The 17,603-nt window shown below is 40.2% G+C and overlaps 1 protein-coding gene across 5 annotated transcripts; it reads left to right on the plus strand.

Annotated features, from left to right (window-relative positions):
• The first annotated feature begins 7,979 nt into the window (after positions 1–7,979).
• fosb (FBJ murine osteosarcoma viral oncogene homolog B) lies at positions 7,980–17,439 on the plus strand. 5 transcript variants are annotated; one of them, XM_041047327.1, is made up of 6 exons: positions 7,980–8,233; positions 8,612–8,799; positions 10,841–11,218; positions 11,699–11,806; positions 12,211–12,555; positions 12,716–17,439. In XM_041047327.1, exons 1-6 carry the CDS (start codon positions 8,170–8,172, stop codon positions 12,779–12,781), a joined length of 1,149 nt encoding a protein of 382 aa, XP_040903261.1. In that variant the 5' UTR covers positions 7,980–8,169; the 3' UTR covers positions 12,782–17,439. The 5 variants fall into 5 exon arrangements, with proteins under 5 accessions (XP_040903261.1, XP_040903262.1, XP_040903260.1 ...); XM_041047328.1 differs by having other exon boundaries at positions 13,637–17,439; XM_041047326.1 differs by having other exon boundaries at positions 8,563–8,799; positions 12,211–17,439.
• Positions 17,440–17,603: the final 164 nt, after the last annotated feature.

Below are 17,603 nucleotides of genomic sequence, written 5' to 3' on the forward strand. Positions count from 1 at the left end.
CCCCCATATCTTTTCGCTCTCTCTTTATTGGATCTCTCCCTATACCAGTCCCTCTTCCTCACCCACTCACTCCCTTTATTCCTACCTCTTACTGGTCCCTGAAAAAATAGGGCAGTCCTTATGTAAGGAGGAGAGAAGAAGTGGGGAGGGGGGCTGTGAGCAGAGGAAAAATAAGGTTGAAACAAAGCCTTCTGAATAGAAACAAGCAAACAGAGACAGAGAGAGTGAGTAGGGGGAATAATGAAGTTGGCATCCAAGCTTCTCATCCAGGTGGAAGAAGTACTGAAATATACTTAAATAATGCCAGCAATGCTACATGGCACTGCAATAGACTGTATCTTATAAGTTTATTTGTAACTGTACAGGCTGTGTTTATTAGAACAATGATAACTTTTACTTGTTGTTGCTGGTCTCCATCAAATTGGTTTACAAATGACACAGTGAAAATGATGTTTCAATGAAGCTGTTTCAGCTTTAATGGTTTTCAGGTATTTTCATTTTCGCAATTAAACCTCAAAGTCAGAACTTTAATCTCATTTTCACTGTAATTTCAAATAAAGCATGAAAACAAAACTGTGATATGCACATAAATACATATAGACCGCCAGTTTTAGAAAGCCATACCTCCCCTTTACTCAAGTGTAATTCTGAGGTCCTCGTTCATACATCTGCTTTTCTACATTTCCAGGGAAAATATTGTACTTGTCACATCATTACATTCATTTTAGAGCTATAGTTGCTTTGTAGATTAAGGATTAACATATAAATATTAGTTACTAATGTGGATTAAAGGCATGTAAAATAGTTCAAATTAGTTCTAACTAAAGCAACTACCAAAATGAAATGCAACATGCACATTAATGCATTAGTAATAATAATTCAAAAATGTAATATAGAGTGGTATAACACTCACAGTGCAGGACTTTTATTTGTTAATTTAGCTATTTTAATGTTTCAAATAAAATATGTCCATTTAAAAATTTCATATAAAATCACGATCTGTTAGTGACTACAGGTGCCTCATATGCGTTTTTCACAGACAACATTTTGACATGTCACAACTCAGAAAAGCTCAAGCCTAAGTAATAAAAATTAGTGATGGTTGCATTCCATTTAGCTGCTTCAGGGTTTCAGGGTCTTGGTATTGTGCATGTTGGGTCACCAGAACAGAGTCAGAACAGAGTTAACATGGTTAGTAATGTGATTAATGCCTGTGCTTTTCCTGCTATGTCAAGTCAAAATGTCTAATAAGTTGTCTAATAAGTTGTCTAATAAGTGTTTGTGCAATTTAACTAATGCAGTCGTCTAATACAACAGTCCTGCAAAAGTCTTCCCTTCATGAAGGTTATAATGTTCAGTTTTTGGTGAAATTGTGTTAGAGAGGTGTTGCATGATCATTCTGGAGTATGTAGTTTGTGGTGTTGTTGAACTGTAATACATTGTAAAAAGAGGAGTTTCTGTCATTTAGCTTACGCTCACTGATACAAGTGCTGGAGGATAAAGTAATAGAAACACCTTAAGAGTAAAGAAAAACTCTTGAGTCAATGCCTCAATACTGTATTTAACTACAGCATCTTACTAAATATACTGAGTTACTTACCACCTCTGATCTCATCCTCATTCTCTCTCAGCCTCTTGCTCTTGTCCCTCCCTCTTTCTGGCACTCTGCCTCTCTGACTGGCAGCGAGCCTGTTGAAAGTAGGCTAGGATTGACGCGCTGCTTGTGTCTGAGTCACAGAGAGCTGTGGAATACTGAAACCCACTGATTGCATTTAACTTTAGGCATCCAACTCCCATGCAGTGCATGATACAATAGAGCCATCCACTCTGCTTTTTGCACCTCAATGCTGACGTTTATAGCTGTGCACTTACAGCAAAAAAAGAACGACAATTGTTCTGACGCTGTGAACAATTGTAGAGATGGTTATTTAGAGGCATTGCCAGTACACAGAGAAAGTAATGATCTCACTCGCCACATAAAACACAAACGCTAAAATGAGATTATCCTCTACTTGTGTTTGCACACAAGTGGGTTTAGGATGACACCAAACAAACTGAAAAAAAAAGCAGTCTATCATCTTAATTTTCTGCTTTGTACAATAACCTCTCTCTCACTCAAAGCTGTCAAGCATCTTTTTAATATGCGCTTCATCATCATCAAGTACTGTCAAGGGTTTATTTAGAGCAGGTCAGCTATGCCACGGTCAACCATAGCCTCACTCACTATTTAAACACTGAGGGAGACGAGTGTAAGAGGCCTGATACCACTCTGCCAGGTGAAAGAAGATGACGTGAGAACATTTTTGTCTCAGAAGAGCCCACAACGGAGGCTTTGACGCATGCACAATTGAATGTTTTACCTCCTGCACTGATCACTGTAAATTTTTGCTGTGCGTGTGTGCTGTGTGGGTTCCTGTAAACACACAAGCTCGTTATTTAACTGGAGAGCCAGAAGGATTACGCCATATAAACACAAGCACATAAAACATAAACAGGGCGAAAGTGAGGTGCAGCGGAGCTGTGTGCTGAAGCAGGGAACAAGAAAAACTGGAAAGTCACAAGTGTAAACAATGTAACCGGCTCTTCACAATCATAGACACTAAAAGGGTCATGGGAATTTTCCCATTCAGTCAACATAAGATTTGTTTGGCTGTCCACTGAGAGGTCCAGTGGAGTCTGTGGGAGAATGGGGACTGTTTTATTGGACCATCATGGTGAAGAGAAAACTGAGCCTGGGAGAGAAATCTCATTTTTTAAAATTTATTTATGAATGTTACCATCCTAACTTACAGTCACAAGGTCTGGGCAGTGCCTAAAAGGATTAGCAAGAGTACACAAGTGGCTAAAAACTCTTGTTAAACCGTTCACAATAGCTTGTATCTTTCTCATATCCTCCTTTCATTTCAAGCTTGTAACCAGAGTACATGATCCAGTAATTCCAATGTTGTCCCATATGATCCAATATCATGATTTCAGGTCCTATTCATCTTTTATAGGGTATGAATCGCAAACTTGCCTCAAGCTAGATTCTTTCATTTTCCTCAGCGATTTTAAAGCTTTACGCTCTGATGTCTTTTACAACTCTTGTAACTGTTTTTATGATCTCTACTTGTCACTTGATTGTTGGTTGTCTGTTGTTTTTGTATGATGTGTGTTATACGTGGCTCACTATGAATTTTGGTATCAGTGAGATGTGAGAAAGTTAGATAGATAAAATAAGTTAGGGCTCATCCTTTGGGACAAGATGACACTGTGCACCTTTACATCAAAAGGAATGATTTGAAGTTAAGAAAGTGGAATTTCTCTGGGTTACATTTCTTGTCTAGCGTACTGCCCAGTGGTTATATGTGACCAGACAGGCACCAGAAAATGAATGGATCGGACATGTTGTCATTCACAAGCACAACCCTACAACCTTATGTTATAATTCTCAGTAACATGATATCAAATTTTAACTGATAAAAAAACAAATTTACCCTGCAAACATAAGTAACACAAATCAGATACAACCAGATTCTGTGTCTGAACAACACTATGAACACTACAGGGAATCGGGAGAAGGTGGAGGTTAATATCGAGGCGGTGTGTTTGTTTTGTTCTTTGGCTCTAACAAAAAAAGAAGACAGTTTCTCAACTCCCTTCCTGGTTTGTGGTATAACTACAAAACACAGAGTCAGCTGTAAGACAGAAAACTGGAGAAACTGAATGCAATCTCCCCTGAAGGAAAGCTAGAGAGCTGTATACTTGTTTTACTATTCTGCGCTACTGCATTTTACATTTATCGCTCACAAAATGAGGGAGACAAAGGCCAGCCGAGGCATGTATTTTTCCTTTCATACTATCACTCAAAGACTACATGAGCTAGTATGCAAGCCAAAAACAGAGGAATGTTCAAAATAACATGAAAGAAAAAATCAAAAGCACATTCTGTATCATCTCAAACTGAAGGGCTACTGTAATGAAATCATACAGGCAACATCCTTGATGTTTATAGTGAGGCATTATAAATATATTCAAAGTCCCATTCACAACTCAAATGGGACTGCAATAATAACTGAATATCTAGTAACTTTTAAATAAAAAAAAGAAGGCAGATTTACAAATAAAAGAAGAGGATATCCCAAGTTCAAAAGTTCATGACTCAGTCTCAACTGAAATATCAATAAATGTAGGGCTTCACGTTTTTTAATTTCAGCTCAGCTATTTCAGTTAATACACTGTACATGAGCCATGTTTACATAGGAGTGCAGGAAGGCCTTCGAATTTGCCAAGAAAGAATTACTGGGTTTAGACGAGAATAGATGTGTTATTAAACTTTTACAGGGGCAGACCTGAACCCCCACCTAACAGATCATGTAAGAATAAGTTTCAGGGATTTTTAGCCAAAGGCTGACCTGAAAGTCCAGTCAAGCATAGCTTTTTTTCATAAACAATCTTAACCTCAGTTTCAGTTTTGTTGCTCAGTTCTGAGTGAATACAGCAGACAAAGGCAGAAGGAAACTGTTGAGTGGCTGAAGGAAAAACTATGGTATGAGACAGTCTGGTTGGCTGGAGAGAGCAGACCGATCAAATTTCTCTCAGTGAGGTGGGGAAAGCCTGTGAGAGTTATGCAATGTTGTTGGGATATGGAGCCAGAAGGGGTGTAAACAACACCAATCTGAAGTGGGACAGGCCTAACCGTTGCTTGGTAACAAATATTTTGGGCAGGAAGACCAGGCAAACATGGCCCGCCTTCCAAAAGGAAACAGGGGCTGGCCTCATGAGCACAGTGCAAGTTAGTGGCTTCCCGAAAATACACTAAGAGACAGGGGGAAGCAAAACAAAGCATATCAAGGTCTTAGACAACACTGCATCTATTTTTTACCTGGCTCGGCTGGAGTCTAGACCACCACAAGCTGTAAACAAACAAACTCTCAAGGAACAAAACACTTTAGAGACAAGACTGCATTCTCATTTAGACTCCATAATGTGGTTACACCACTCTCTAAATGAAGCCATGACTAGTAGAATGATTTAGGTATATATAGCCCATCAAGAGACGTAACATACAACAATACCCACAACTTTCAATTTCCCTCACATTAGAACTGCAACAATTAGTTCAACAGAGATAATTTAATAACTGTGTCAGTCATGTTTTAACATGAACATTTCCTAGTTTCAGAATCTCCAATCTGAGGTTTTTCTGCCTTTTTTTTTTTTTTTTTTTTTTTTTTTTTTTTGGTTAAATAAACATCATTATAAAATGAATAACTAGCAGATTTGGATTGGGGTAGTTGGTAGTTACTTTAAACTGTGGGAAGCATTACAGGGATTTTTCACTATTTTCTGTCACATTAGAAACAAAGTGATTTATTCACTAAAATATTCTGCAGATTAATCAATAATCAAATAATCCTTAGTTAGCCCTATTTCAAATATAAAATAAAACCTGGACACAAGTACACTTGATTTACAAACTGTCACAACGCTTGGATACATTTTAAGTGTCTTATTGTTTAATTGTTTATAATCATTTATTACATGTAGCCTACCAAGGGTTCCCTGAAAGTAGGCCTGATATACAAATAATATACATTTGTATCAATTTAAGTGCAGCAAAGGATGTCTGAAAAAAATTCAGAATTAATTCAGAAGACATTTAGTGTCCAACTTTTCTACAAAATATCAGCTGTTGTAGCCACTTGTCCATGAAAAAAGGGGCTAATTTACTTGTGTCTTCTGACGCTAGATCTGTTAGCTACATTAAATAAGGATTATTTGTCCCGGGTTCCGCTTGTTACCTACATAATGAAACAACACTGACTAACAACGAGATGCATAAATGTGTGTATTGCGCGTTGCGAAGCGAGCGTATATTTGCATTTTACAGGCTACGACAAGGCCACGGGACAAAATGCGACGTTGGCAAACGTTAACAACGTCACTTTGTCTTTCCTTGTTTCTGCCTGGCGTTACACACGGTGCAAAACAAAAGCTGCTGACGGCTAAAAATCCACCACAATAATCGCTGTAGCACAGTCGAAGTTGCTGCTGTTCTCTGCTTAGAAAGAATCCGGAAGCCATATTGTGTGCTGGTGCTGTCTGTCACTCACAGCCGGTTACCGCGGAAACCGGTTGCTAGGCGGCATAACAAAAAAAGACCAAATTTATACGTCCTTGCGTCAGAGGCAACGGCGTATCCATGGCAACAGAACGCTACACACACGCATCAGACCCGTGGATAGCACATGGTCCCAGCCGCTTGTTTTTACCTAAATATCTCCCTTTAATGTGGTAATACCGGTTATTTGTACACTACTAAGAAAGGAAACATGTCGTGTTTTGTTGCCTACGAAGTCTAATACGTTTACCAGCATTAAGAAAATAGTCAGTATTAGTAGTTATCTTCGTGACTTATTGCCCCCACATCGTCAAGTCCTGCTGTTATCGCTTATTCTGGTTATTTCCCCATGACTGTAGGCTGTTCGCCTGCGTTATCAGCCATTCACCTCAGTAATTCTCCATCATGAACAACTTGCATAGACGGAGTTAGTCATCCCGGTTCAGCTGCACAGCACCGGTAACGGCAGCCCGGATGGGACACAACGTCCTCCGTTGATCCTCGTCTCTGACGTTGTTGTAGCGCTGACTAATAACTTGTTATCCCCAGCTCTTCCCTTTTTGCTCACGCCTTTTCACACATCGGCCGTAGCTGTAGCCCTTACACAGCAGCATGTCCGCCCCTTGACATTGTTTGACATCACAACCAAAAAACGTAGGCCTTGAATTTAAGATTTTCATTCATGACTTGCTACCCGGTCTTCCCGCATTTAGCCTGCGGAGCAACCCCCCAGCCAAAGCCAACCTCCCACCTGCCACATTCCCACTGGTGTCCGCATGTAGGCTATAATAATGAATCACTTTCTGCTCGGTGATGTTTGTAATGACAGGCGCCGATTTCCGTCACTGCTGCCCACTGTCCATGTCAGAATCACACTTCTGTTTACCAGTTTATATTTTTTGTGGAGGGCTGAATGGGGCTGCTGTTGCTGCTCAGTGTCCTCTGTGACACACTATTGCCTCCACTCAAATCCATAGTCTAAATGTGTAAATCTAACTGAGCGATTAGGTGGATTCGAGATATTGTATACGGTTTGAGGGTATTTCTCAACTTGCAGTAAATCTATACTTGACACCGTGCCTGACTTCAGGTTTAGGGAGTGTTCAGACACCGATGAAAAAGAGGCTTTCCTCCCATTAGACCCTAAGCTCTCAAGCTCAGAGGACTCCCGAGGGCGTGTCCTGAGAAACTTTTCAGCAGGATTTCCCTTGCATGTCTGACGGGATTCCGTCCTGGCATGACATAGACTGCTGGGTGTTGCATAAATAGGCCATTGTATACCTGCTCATGCTTTCCAGAAGATGTACATGATGTTAGATACTAGACTAACTCGAGAAAACATGTTATGGAAAATTATGTTTTCTATTTATATAGCCTATAATAACTAAAAGTCATGTTTAAGACCATCTATGTGCCATTGATTTCAATTGAATGAACGCAACAACACTCCTCAAATGCTTACAGATAGGACTGTACATATTATAGGAATATTATAATGTCTTCTTTTGACGTAGCCGTGACCCAAAAATGTTCCAATCCAGACAAACGCCTATAGATAGTCCTAAATAGATATTTTCCATATTTATCACTCTGAAGTTTCTTGAAATTTCCTCTCAGAAATTGTCAGACGATGAGAAATATCTCGAGCCTGTGATAGTATAAAAAAAAACATCTATTATTATCCGAGGTGAGCTTCTGGTCCATTTCGTGGGAGAGGGAATCCCTCAACGTCACCAAGGATACCAAACACAACACCAAGGCACAAATATGGGCATGTACGTCATCAGCGGAACTCCGAGGCGGGACTTAGACGCTAGATAGAAATGCCTTGTTTGTACTCGAGGAGGATGGATTCATTCATAAGACAAGATCTGCTACTGTGCACCGTAATACTAGCTAACGTCCTCCGGCGTACCGTGAACGGACTTTATGGATGTATAAACGAATATCTGAAGAGCGGATAAAGGAGAGCGCTCCGGGGATTTAAAGATAAAGGAGAGGACTTGTATACAGATTGAATTTGAACACTTTCCCCCTCAACGCGGGGAACTGGATTAAGCTTCTTCATGCAACTTTTTTGGAAAGAAACCAAGAGCATCTCACCGGGGAATAACAAGAAGATCAGCAACGGTAAGTCAATTCTGGCTTTATGTGGACGACACATTGTATGGCGTATTTGAAATAAATATTTGCTTCAAAATGTTACCGCTTTGGAGTAGGTCAGACACATCTGTCTATCGCTGCCCGTCAGTCTGCGTAAAATTAGATGCTTAACCCTTAACTGCTTATGTTGCTTTCACAAAATGACCACGCGTCCTTAACGCTCACTGTAGTGTACTTGTTGGTGGGGATTATACAACTTTTACCAGAGAATATTATTTTAAAACCATTAGGCGCTATCAGCGCAGTTCCGTGGGGTTTTCGCATTGTCTATAACATCAGTCATTCTCTCCCTACAGTATCTCTCCTTTAGTAATCTTCTTGTGTGCCGCTGCCCTGCCGCTGCAGGTGACATCGCGCTCTCTCCGGTAACTGCAGGTGTCGCGTTCTCTCTCGGTCCCTGCGGGGAGATGTACCAAGGGTTCCCCGGCGACCCCGACAGCGGATCCCGTGGAAGCTCGTCTCCATCCATAGAGTCCCAGTGCCTTTCCTCCGTGGACTCCTTCGGGAGCCCGCCGACCACTAGTGCTCCGCAAGTAAGTTAAAGTTAAGAGACTACTAAGGCAGCATAATGCATGTAGCAAATGTTACGGCTGTTTATTTATTTATTTATTTATTTATTCATTCATTCATACATGCAACAGGTTTGACTTGTGGTCCCCTATACGCATAGATAGATCTGTGCTGACAGGATAAATAGGGCTTGAGCTGTTGCTAACTTGTTTCCAGATTCATAAACTCTTGTCATATATCCTATGTTTGTTCTATACTTTGTAGACATTAATAGAGAAAAAATTAATGGAGAAATTGGCTTTCAATTTCATATGCTTTTATTACATGCCATTTTGTATGTGGTACCCTAGTTTAGCTCCCGCAGTGTGTTTTGTTTATGACATTTAGGCTATGTCATAACAGAACAGTACCGCCTAAAATGTTCTATTATTGTGCCATATACAAAAATAGTGGGCGTATAGCCTAATCTGAGATCTGCATGAAAGTGGTTATAATCATAAAAAGAAAATAGAAGCCATATACAGATCGCTGAAATTGTACAATGTATATGACTCAGACTCCTATAGACTTTTAATGGGACTTCTTATTCTTCCTTTGTACTGGAAGCTGGTGATGTTTATGGAAAACGCGTGTAGGAAGGCATTAAGTTTGTACTACTGTGTTCCTGCAGTCAGATATAAATAGTTTCGCTAAGCATACCAACAATTCCATATAAAATCAACTCTATGTGTTGCCTGTAGTAACCCCGGTAGCGGTTCTCAAGCTTTGACAACGTGCTCGGTTTACAGCACGCCGCAGAACGGATGACAGCGTTCTGGAACTGTTGTACGTAAGCGCCGTTCCGCCCCTCCTTCCACGCTCTCCGCTCTCCTCTCACAGGCCTCGCCGTGACGTAATTGCTCGTTCTATTTTGGAGTGCTACGTCGCGTTGCCAAGGGGAACACCGGGGGTGTGACGGGGGAGGAGGAAGAAGGAGGGGGGAGACGCTGGTTGAAAGAAACGATTGGTCGAGGTGGCCGTTTTCAGAGCCGCCTGTCCCAGTATCTAACTCGCTTTTCGTATGAATATTAATGAAAGTCGATACTGTTCTACTCGGCTCTAAAATGAAACAAAAGAGACAAACGACAGATTTGGGCTTTTTATGTGCAGGCTATTATTAATCTTACATGGCAACAAAGTAACACAGATTCAAAACCAGTGAATTCAAGATTAAGACTCGGTGTCGGTTACTTTTTCCTTTACACCTCTAATTGCGTTGTTTCCACTATTTTCCTCTTCTTAGATCGTTAGATATACCTTTTTCCACACTTTTAAAAATCACATTCTGTTTGTACTTGTTCCAGCTCTCCACTGAAGCTATATCACATTTACAGTGAGTTAAGAGGCAACACTTTAAGTCCCCCCATTTTGCATTTATAAACATTATCTAAACCTTTAAGAAATGGTTGATAACACACTATAATGTCGTGGTATACAGTTATGATTTAAATATATTTCTCAGCTGTTTTCACTACTATTGTAACTCCCCCTGTGGACGCTCTCCTACATGGAGACCCAGAGGATGATGAATGACAATATACTAAAACACATTTGTAATAATATAAAATATGTCTTCATCTGAGAGGTTATAATTTTGATAAATACAGTAAAAGAACAAGCGTTTATAACTGCTCACAACTATATTATAGTCTTATAAATCATCTATTAAATGCTTTTATACTTCCTATAAATGCTAAATAGGGAGACTTAAAGTAAACTGTTACCACTTAAAATTACATTTTTATTTCTGAATCATTTTGCACATCAAAATTCTAAAGCTATTTTTCATAGTTTTTGAAAAAGTAATTTGCATACATTGTTATGTCATCCCATGTATCTTTCCTAGGATTTAAAGTATTTTACAATTTAAAGCAGGATCTTGATTAGAATTTCAATACAGCACATTTGTATTTATGCAAGAACAACCTTGTCCCTCTGTGTATTTCTGCCCCTCTTTGTCTAAATGTGTTTACTGACTTACAGTGGTTTTACATGGTGTGTTAAACTCTACTTGTTCATGCCCAGGAGTGTGCGTCAGCAGGAGCTGGCTTGAGCATTGTGGGCAGCGGGCTAGGAGCCAGTGTTGGAGGGGAGATGCCTGGTTCGTTTGTGCCCACCGTCACTGCCATCACCACCAGTCAGGACCTGCAGTGGATGGTGCAGCCGACACTCATCTCTTCCCAGGCCTCTGGACAGAGTGGGTCCACTGGCACCACAACCATGACCCAGCCATTGGTTGATCCATATGACATGCCAGGCCCTAGTTATTCTTCAAGATCTGGATTCACTCCTCCAAGTTCAGATACTCCAGGCCCAGCACCGGGCCCCATTCGCCAGTCCAGAACCCGCAGCCGCCGTACACGAGACGAGTCTGTGAGTGAAGATGGAGATGTTGGTGTGTTAGTAAGTGTGTGTGCTTGAACGGTTTGCTTGTTGACCCTCATATGTTACACATACCGTGTAGTTCATCATTTACATGAGCGAGCACAGAATCTGATCCAACTATTTTGCTGTTAAAGCAGTGGTGTGCACAAACACTTTTAGGGGCATTTCATAAAACATCTCATAAAACCTAGTAAACAAGAAAATGAGAACAGAGAAGGTGAGGTCTGTAAAGGGCTACAGGGGAGAAGAATAAGAACAATCTGTTGATTATGACTTCTTTTTGGCATAATTGGTGTCATTTAGGAAATTTGTTTGTTAGCCAGATAAAAGATACCCCCAGTAAAAGTTTCCATTTCTCTTCATAAAAAGGGCACAGCTGGTGTGGTCACATTGCCCACCACTGCTGTTTGGACAATATGACTACATTCCGAAGAACAAAGACAAAACTTTAAGACAAGACAAAACCCTAATCCATTTTGTCTTTTCTCTTCATCCTAGCTAACACCTGAAGAGGAAGAGAAGAGACGTGTTCGTCGAGAGAGAAACAAACTGGCTGCCGCCAAATGCAGAAACCGCCGGCGAGAACTCACAGACAGACTGCAGTCGGTGAGCTTGAGTAATGATCATAATTACATGACTTACTTTACCTCCCACAGCGTTGCAGAGTATGTTAATAAGTGTCTGCATGTGTATGTGTAAGAGAAAGAATTGTGGTTATGGGGTGTTTAGCTGTGGTGTAGACAATTACAGTCATCAAGACAGACTATTGTACCTATTGGACTTATGACCTAATTAAGGAGATCTTATATAAGCCACCTTACATGTCCAACTGCAGGTGAGGAAGGTATTTCTACTGGGATGGGCACATCCACCGTCACAAACACTTAAGTAGAAGTTTGGTGTAGCTAATACTCCTATCCTCTCTCTTTCTGCTGCACATTTCACCCACCTTTGTTTTGCCCCCCTGTCTCCTTACCCCTGTTTCGGTCATCCTCTGTACCTGTCTACAGGAGACAGACATTCTGGAGGAGGAGAAGGCAGAGCTGGAGGCTGAGATCTCGGAGCTGCAGAAGGAGAAGGAGCGCCTGGAGTTTGTCCTGGTGGCCCACCAGCCTAACTGTAAGATCCCATACCAGGACCAACCTCAGCAGGGCTCAGCGCAGCTCCCTCCAGTCCAGTCCCAGCTCCCTCCCCAGGCCCTACAACCTCCTGTCTCCATTGTGGGCTTGACTGTGAAGGAAGACTCTTTCTATCTGCCTCCTGCCTACACAGCCCATCCGGCCTCCACACAGTCCCAGCCTCCGGTTCAGCAGCAGCAAGTCCAGCAGCAGCCTCAGCCAGGGATAATGCAGGAGGTAGAGTTTTCTAGTTCTTTCTATGGCTCAACTGAGCCAGCACCTGGCGGGCCGTGCCTTATGGCCAGCGACAGTGGTGGTGGTGGTGGTAACCATGACGATGCGGCCATTGGCAGCTACAACACCTCATACACATCTTCATTTGTGTTCACCTACCCAGAGGGAGCCTGCGGGGTCAGTGCCAACCAGCGGAACAGCAGTAGCGAGCAGTCATCTGATTCCCTGAACTCGCCTTCTCTGCTGGCTCTCTGACTGACCGACAGAAACATGCGCACACATATCAACACGCACATACATTATGCTGGCTGGAAGTAGAGGCTGAGGCAAGTACATGCACAGTGCCAATCAGTCTCACAGATTGAGGAAAAAAAAAAACCAACCAATCATTTGTATCTGATTGGGTTAAAGTTTACACATTTTGAAATGCATTCCAATTACGAGCCATACAAACCCTTAATATTGAGCTTAAACAAAGAGTAAATTATTGTTTTGTATTTTCAGAATACCTGCAACTGGACCAGATAAGTGAATAAAAACTGAGTGACTAAAGCAAGTCCAAGTTGCCAATTTTAAGTGCTCTGAATTAATAGATTGATTCACAGTGAATATTCTCAATCTTCTGCATGTACAGTACATTGAGTAAGATACCATAAGCTCACTTTACACTCCAACAAGCACCAGTGCCCCCACCTTGTTCCCTCTGTCGGTCGCCCCCTTTTCCAGTGCTCTTGCTCTCATCCTCTTCCATCCCTTTCTCCCTTCTTCCTGTTGCTGAATGTATTTGTGCAAATCTAAAATAGGGACGAAGGACACTTTGTTCAGGGTCTTTTCTTGTGGGAGACAGACTGCTGATCTCTCGCTCACCTCTAACCCTTCATCTGCTCGACTTCCCTCTGCTTCTTCATTTGCTGCTTGGACTTGACAAGTTGGGGATCTGAGTATCACAGCCTCCACTAAATCTTGTGCTTTCTTTTCTCGTTTAAAAAAAAATCCTCTGCCGTCTGCCTACCTGCCATGCGACCCATCTCTACCCATCTCTTTTTCTCCTCTTCTGTCTCTGTGTTTCTCCCTCTCTCTGAAGTCTTCGACCCCCGAGAGCCCGAAGACCCCCTCCAGCCCTTGGGACCTTGAGTGAATGCCAGCCCAACTAACACGCCCTTTTGCACCCTCTCTTACAAGGACATGGACGCAACCCCCCCCCCCCCCAATACAGAAGAACCTTTATCTTGGAGCGCTTTGCTCAAAGAGGATCCTTACAGTGAACAGCAGCTAAATACTTTTAACACACGCACATAGACGCAAAATTGATGAACCCAAAAATGCAAGACGGATGCCACTGTCTTCTGCTGAGCCATTTGTAGATGTGCACGCGATGAAGATTAGACACATCATATGTTGTGAGGCGGGTTAAAGGTGAGGATGGAGAGAGATTTTAGCTGGAAGGGAGGAAAGAAGTGCAAGCGAGCTGGTCAGACTCAAATGGAGAGTGTGATGGATAGAGGACGACTCCCATCCTAACCATCGATTTTTGGAACCAAATGTTGAAAACAAAGAAAGAGCCAAATGTTAAAAAACAAAGCAAAAAAAGAAAGAAAGAAAATCCTGCTCTTGCCAACTGTGTGGAAGGGTGACCTCAGTAAAAACACCTCCATACCGCAGAGCCTCATCACCCTAGGCCTACATGCACATATTCTCACCATCGCTTTCAAGTCTCTGAACTGAAGATACAGACGTTTTGTTGCATCGCACCAGCTCCGTGTTTTGCTCAGAATCAATCAGATGTGAACCGATGCCTTTATTTAGAGGAGGGACGTTTTTTTTTTTGTGATTCAGACAACCTCTAAGCATTGGGCTCAGTGGTCTCTGTACCTCCCCTGCTCCCTCAGTGGAGACGAGGTGGGGGTGCGTTTTATTGTGAGTGCGTCCACTCTGAGGCACCTGGCCCATTTATTTCTTTCTTTATTGAGGTTGATGTGGCGAGTAAGCACAAAGCAAGACCTGGAAACAAAAGGGGATAACACGTGGGCTGATGTTGTGGAGTGAGCGTCCTTTCTTTGCCTGTGAATTTGTACAATTTGTTTTTTCCTGTATGTTTGAGTGAGAATTGTTATATATTTTAATGTTTATGTTTGTTTGTGCGTTTGATTGTTTTGCAATGACCTCTGCTTTCTCTTGTACTGTTGCCATTTCTTGTTTTGTTTTTGTTTTTTTACTTTGTGTTATGTTTTTTTAATAAGGAGATTTCTTCTCACATTTCTTCACTGTTACTGTTACTATTATTATTGCATTGTAACTATTGTTTCATTATTTTATTGTATTTTCATTTGGCAACTTCAGAGGCATGTTGTGCACTACAAAAAAAAAAATCTAATTATAAGTCTATATGCATATACATATATACAGGTAACATGTATATATAAGTGTATGTACCATGATTGTAAAGTATGAATGTCTGCAAATTTAAATGGGATATTTTTGTCAATGAAGAACAAGATAAAATGTTACTGAGGTTTAGTTTTAAAATGAATATTTTTCTAAAGGAACTAAAAAAACAAAAAACGATATAAATTTAAAGTACTGCCCTGTCCCTCAACATGAAGCACGATGTCACTGCCTCTGTTAATGTGTATTTATGTTTTATAAACAATATAAAGCACTATCCAGTTACATTAAATGTATGTTTATAATTATGATGTTAAAAGGTTGTGGTAACGCCTTTGTTTTGTTTGTTTGTTTTTCTCTGTGAGGTCTGTCCCAAAGCTACTGACACCTTAATGCCACTTAATCCTTAGCAGATGCAAAATGAGGAAAAGAAAAAAAAAGTGTGATTGAATGTTAATACACGTATTAAAAGTGTTTAGACTATAACATGATGAATAAACTGTTTCATTTAAGGACAAAGTATTTCATACGCAGTATGCATTTCTGTCCAGTATAAACATATCACTCGATAACATTGTTATTTCCAAACTGAAATGTGTGTTTTGAAGGATAACTGCAGCTTTAGCCTTGATATGAACATTATCATGTTAAAGTTTCTCCATTCTTGTACTCAAACTCAAATATGTTGTCTAATTGAGTTTAAAAAAAAATATATCGTGATTGTATTTGCTGGATAAGAAGCTTTATTTTCCATAAATAAACATGTTTACTCAAAGCAATGGCTAGATTAATGGTATAAATCTTTGTTCAAACGTGGCTCTTGGTGGTCGGAAAATGGGCAGACCTCATTTTTTTAATGTTGAATAAGGACTGTATTTGTACAGATGTTGGAGATGCCTTTTGATTTCTCTCCAAATGCAAATGTGATGAGAATATGTTCTGGTGTGAGAATAAGCATAAAACATATTCAATAGTTCTCATGTACATAGGTTTTTGTGGTGCTACTCATAGTATACTATAATGACGAGGCAGTTTCACAATGTATGGTGGAAGGTTATGCAGAGGCTGTTGGAGAGGCTCCAGACAAATGAACATGTTGTTTGTCTCATTAGAACATTTTATTCTGAAAGGAAGCCAATAACACAGTGAATTTCCCACAGCTCTGAGAGCCCAGTAATTACTCTGTGATTTCATCATAGCTCAATATCAAATGCCTGCTATGTCTTTAAGTGTGATAAACAGATCTCAGAGGGCCCTTGTACTGTACCTGCACTTCCACACTTATGCCCCTTATCACCGCATTAGACGCATTCTTTCATCTAATTCCTTTGCCTTGGATTTTTCTGAAATTGCTTTAAATTTTTTTTTCTTTTTTTTCTGTAAGGTTACAATCACAACTGAGTGGCTAATGAATTGGAAAAGGTGACAGAGATTGAAAAGGAGAAATATTTAGCTCACAGTTATAAGACAGAGAAACTGCCTGCACCTACCTGTACTGTACAATGGCTACATTAGCGTTAACTGAACAAGAGCTTTCCTATTTTTCTATGATGAGGTGAATGTTGCTATGTATTTCTATTTTTCCACAAGTCCCATATATGGTCTGATTTCATATTTCACCTGGTATGACATGCAATACTTATTATCCTCTTGGATAAACATAATGTAGCAAATCATGCAGTGCTCAAACTGACTGCTACTATATGTCAAGTGTGATGATGTATTGCTTTAATTATCAATTTTTGTTACAATATTAAAAGTTTTCCTCAATACTTATTGCAACATTTAGTTTTGAGACAATCTCCATGAAGAAACTGTGTTACAATTTATCCAAAAAATACATATATTTCTTTCAGTTATCGACGACTAACAAGGTTCCTACATTTCTAAAAGTCACTACGTTTATTACAAATGATTCCTTTTATCAATGTTTCATAAATTGTTTTTGCAGCAGCAATTTACAGCATGTTGTAATTTTGTCACATTTGGAAACAGGGGACATTTAATATATTTTGAGGTTAGAGCAGTGAAAGAAACTTGTTCTAGATGTGACATTGTCAGACTTAGATGACAGAAGTCATCTATAATTACATAACTAGCTCCTGAAGGTGTTCAGAGATATCAAATCATCTATTTTTTCATTGCATAAAATTTAACATAACTTACTGGTTTTCTGCAAGTCACTATAAAGTACTGTTTAATTATTTTTATAATTTCATTTTTTTTTCCTTTGGTTTTACTCCTGAAGTGGACCAAAGTGTGTGACATATTTGCCATGTCACTTTTGCAGTCCCTGCTCTCTGATCTCCTGTGTCCATATTTCAGCTTCTGGCCCTTTTTGCTGTCCTATAAATGTTTACATGATAAAGTTGTTGGGTTTTTTTCTCAATTTCTAGACTGCAAAAGCTGGGTGGGCTGTCTCCTTTAAATATGGTTTGACCAAATGCTATTCATTTCCAGTTTGTGAAGAAATTACATAAATAAACAACATATTATGAGGTACATGTCTCTCACTTTTGCTTGACCTCCACTGAGCTCTTTGACCTGTGCATAATTTTTGGCAAGTGTGTTTGTTTTTTTTTTGTTTGTTTTTTTAAGTTAACACCTTTGTAACTTGAGTAGAAACTGCAGGACATGACCATGTACCTGAAATGTCGTGATGCTTC

This window comes from Toxotes jaculatrix, chromosome 9 (genome assembly GCF_017976425.1).
Source record: "Toxotes jaculatrix isolate fToxJac2 chromosome 9, fToxJac2.pri, whole genome shotgun sequence".
Lineage (NCBI taxonomy): Eukaryota > Metazoa > Chordata > Actinopteri > Toxotidae > Toxotes > Toxotes jaculatrix.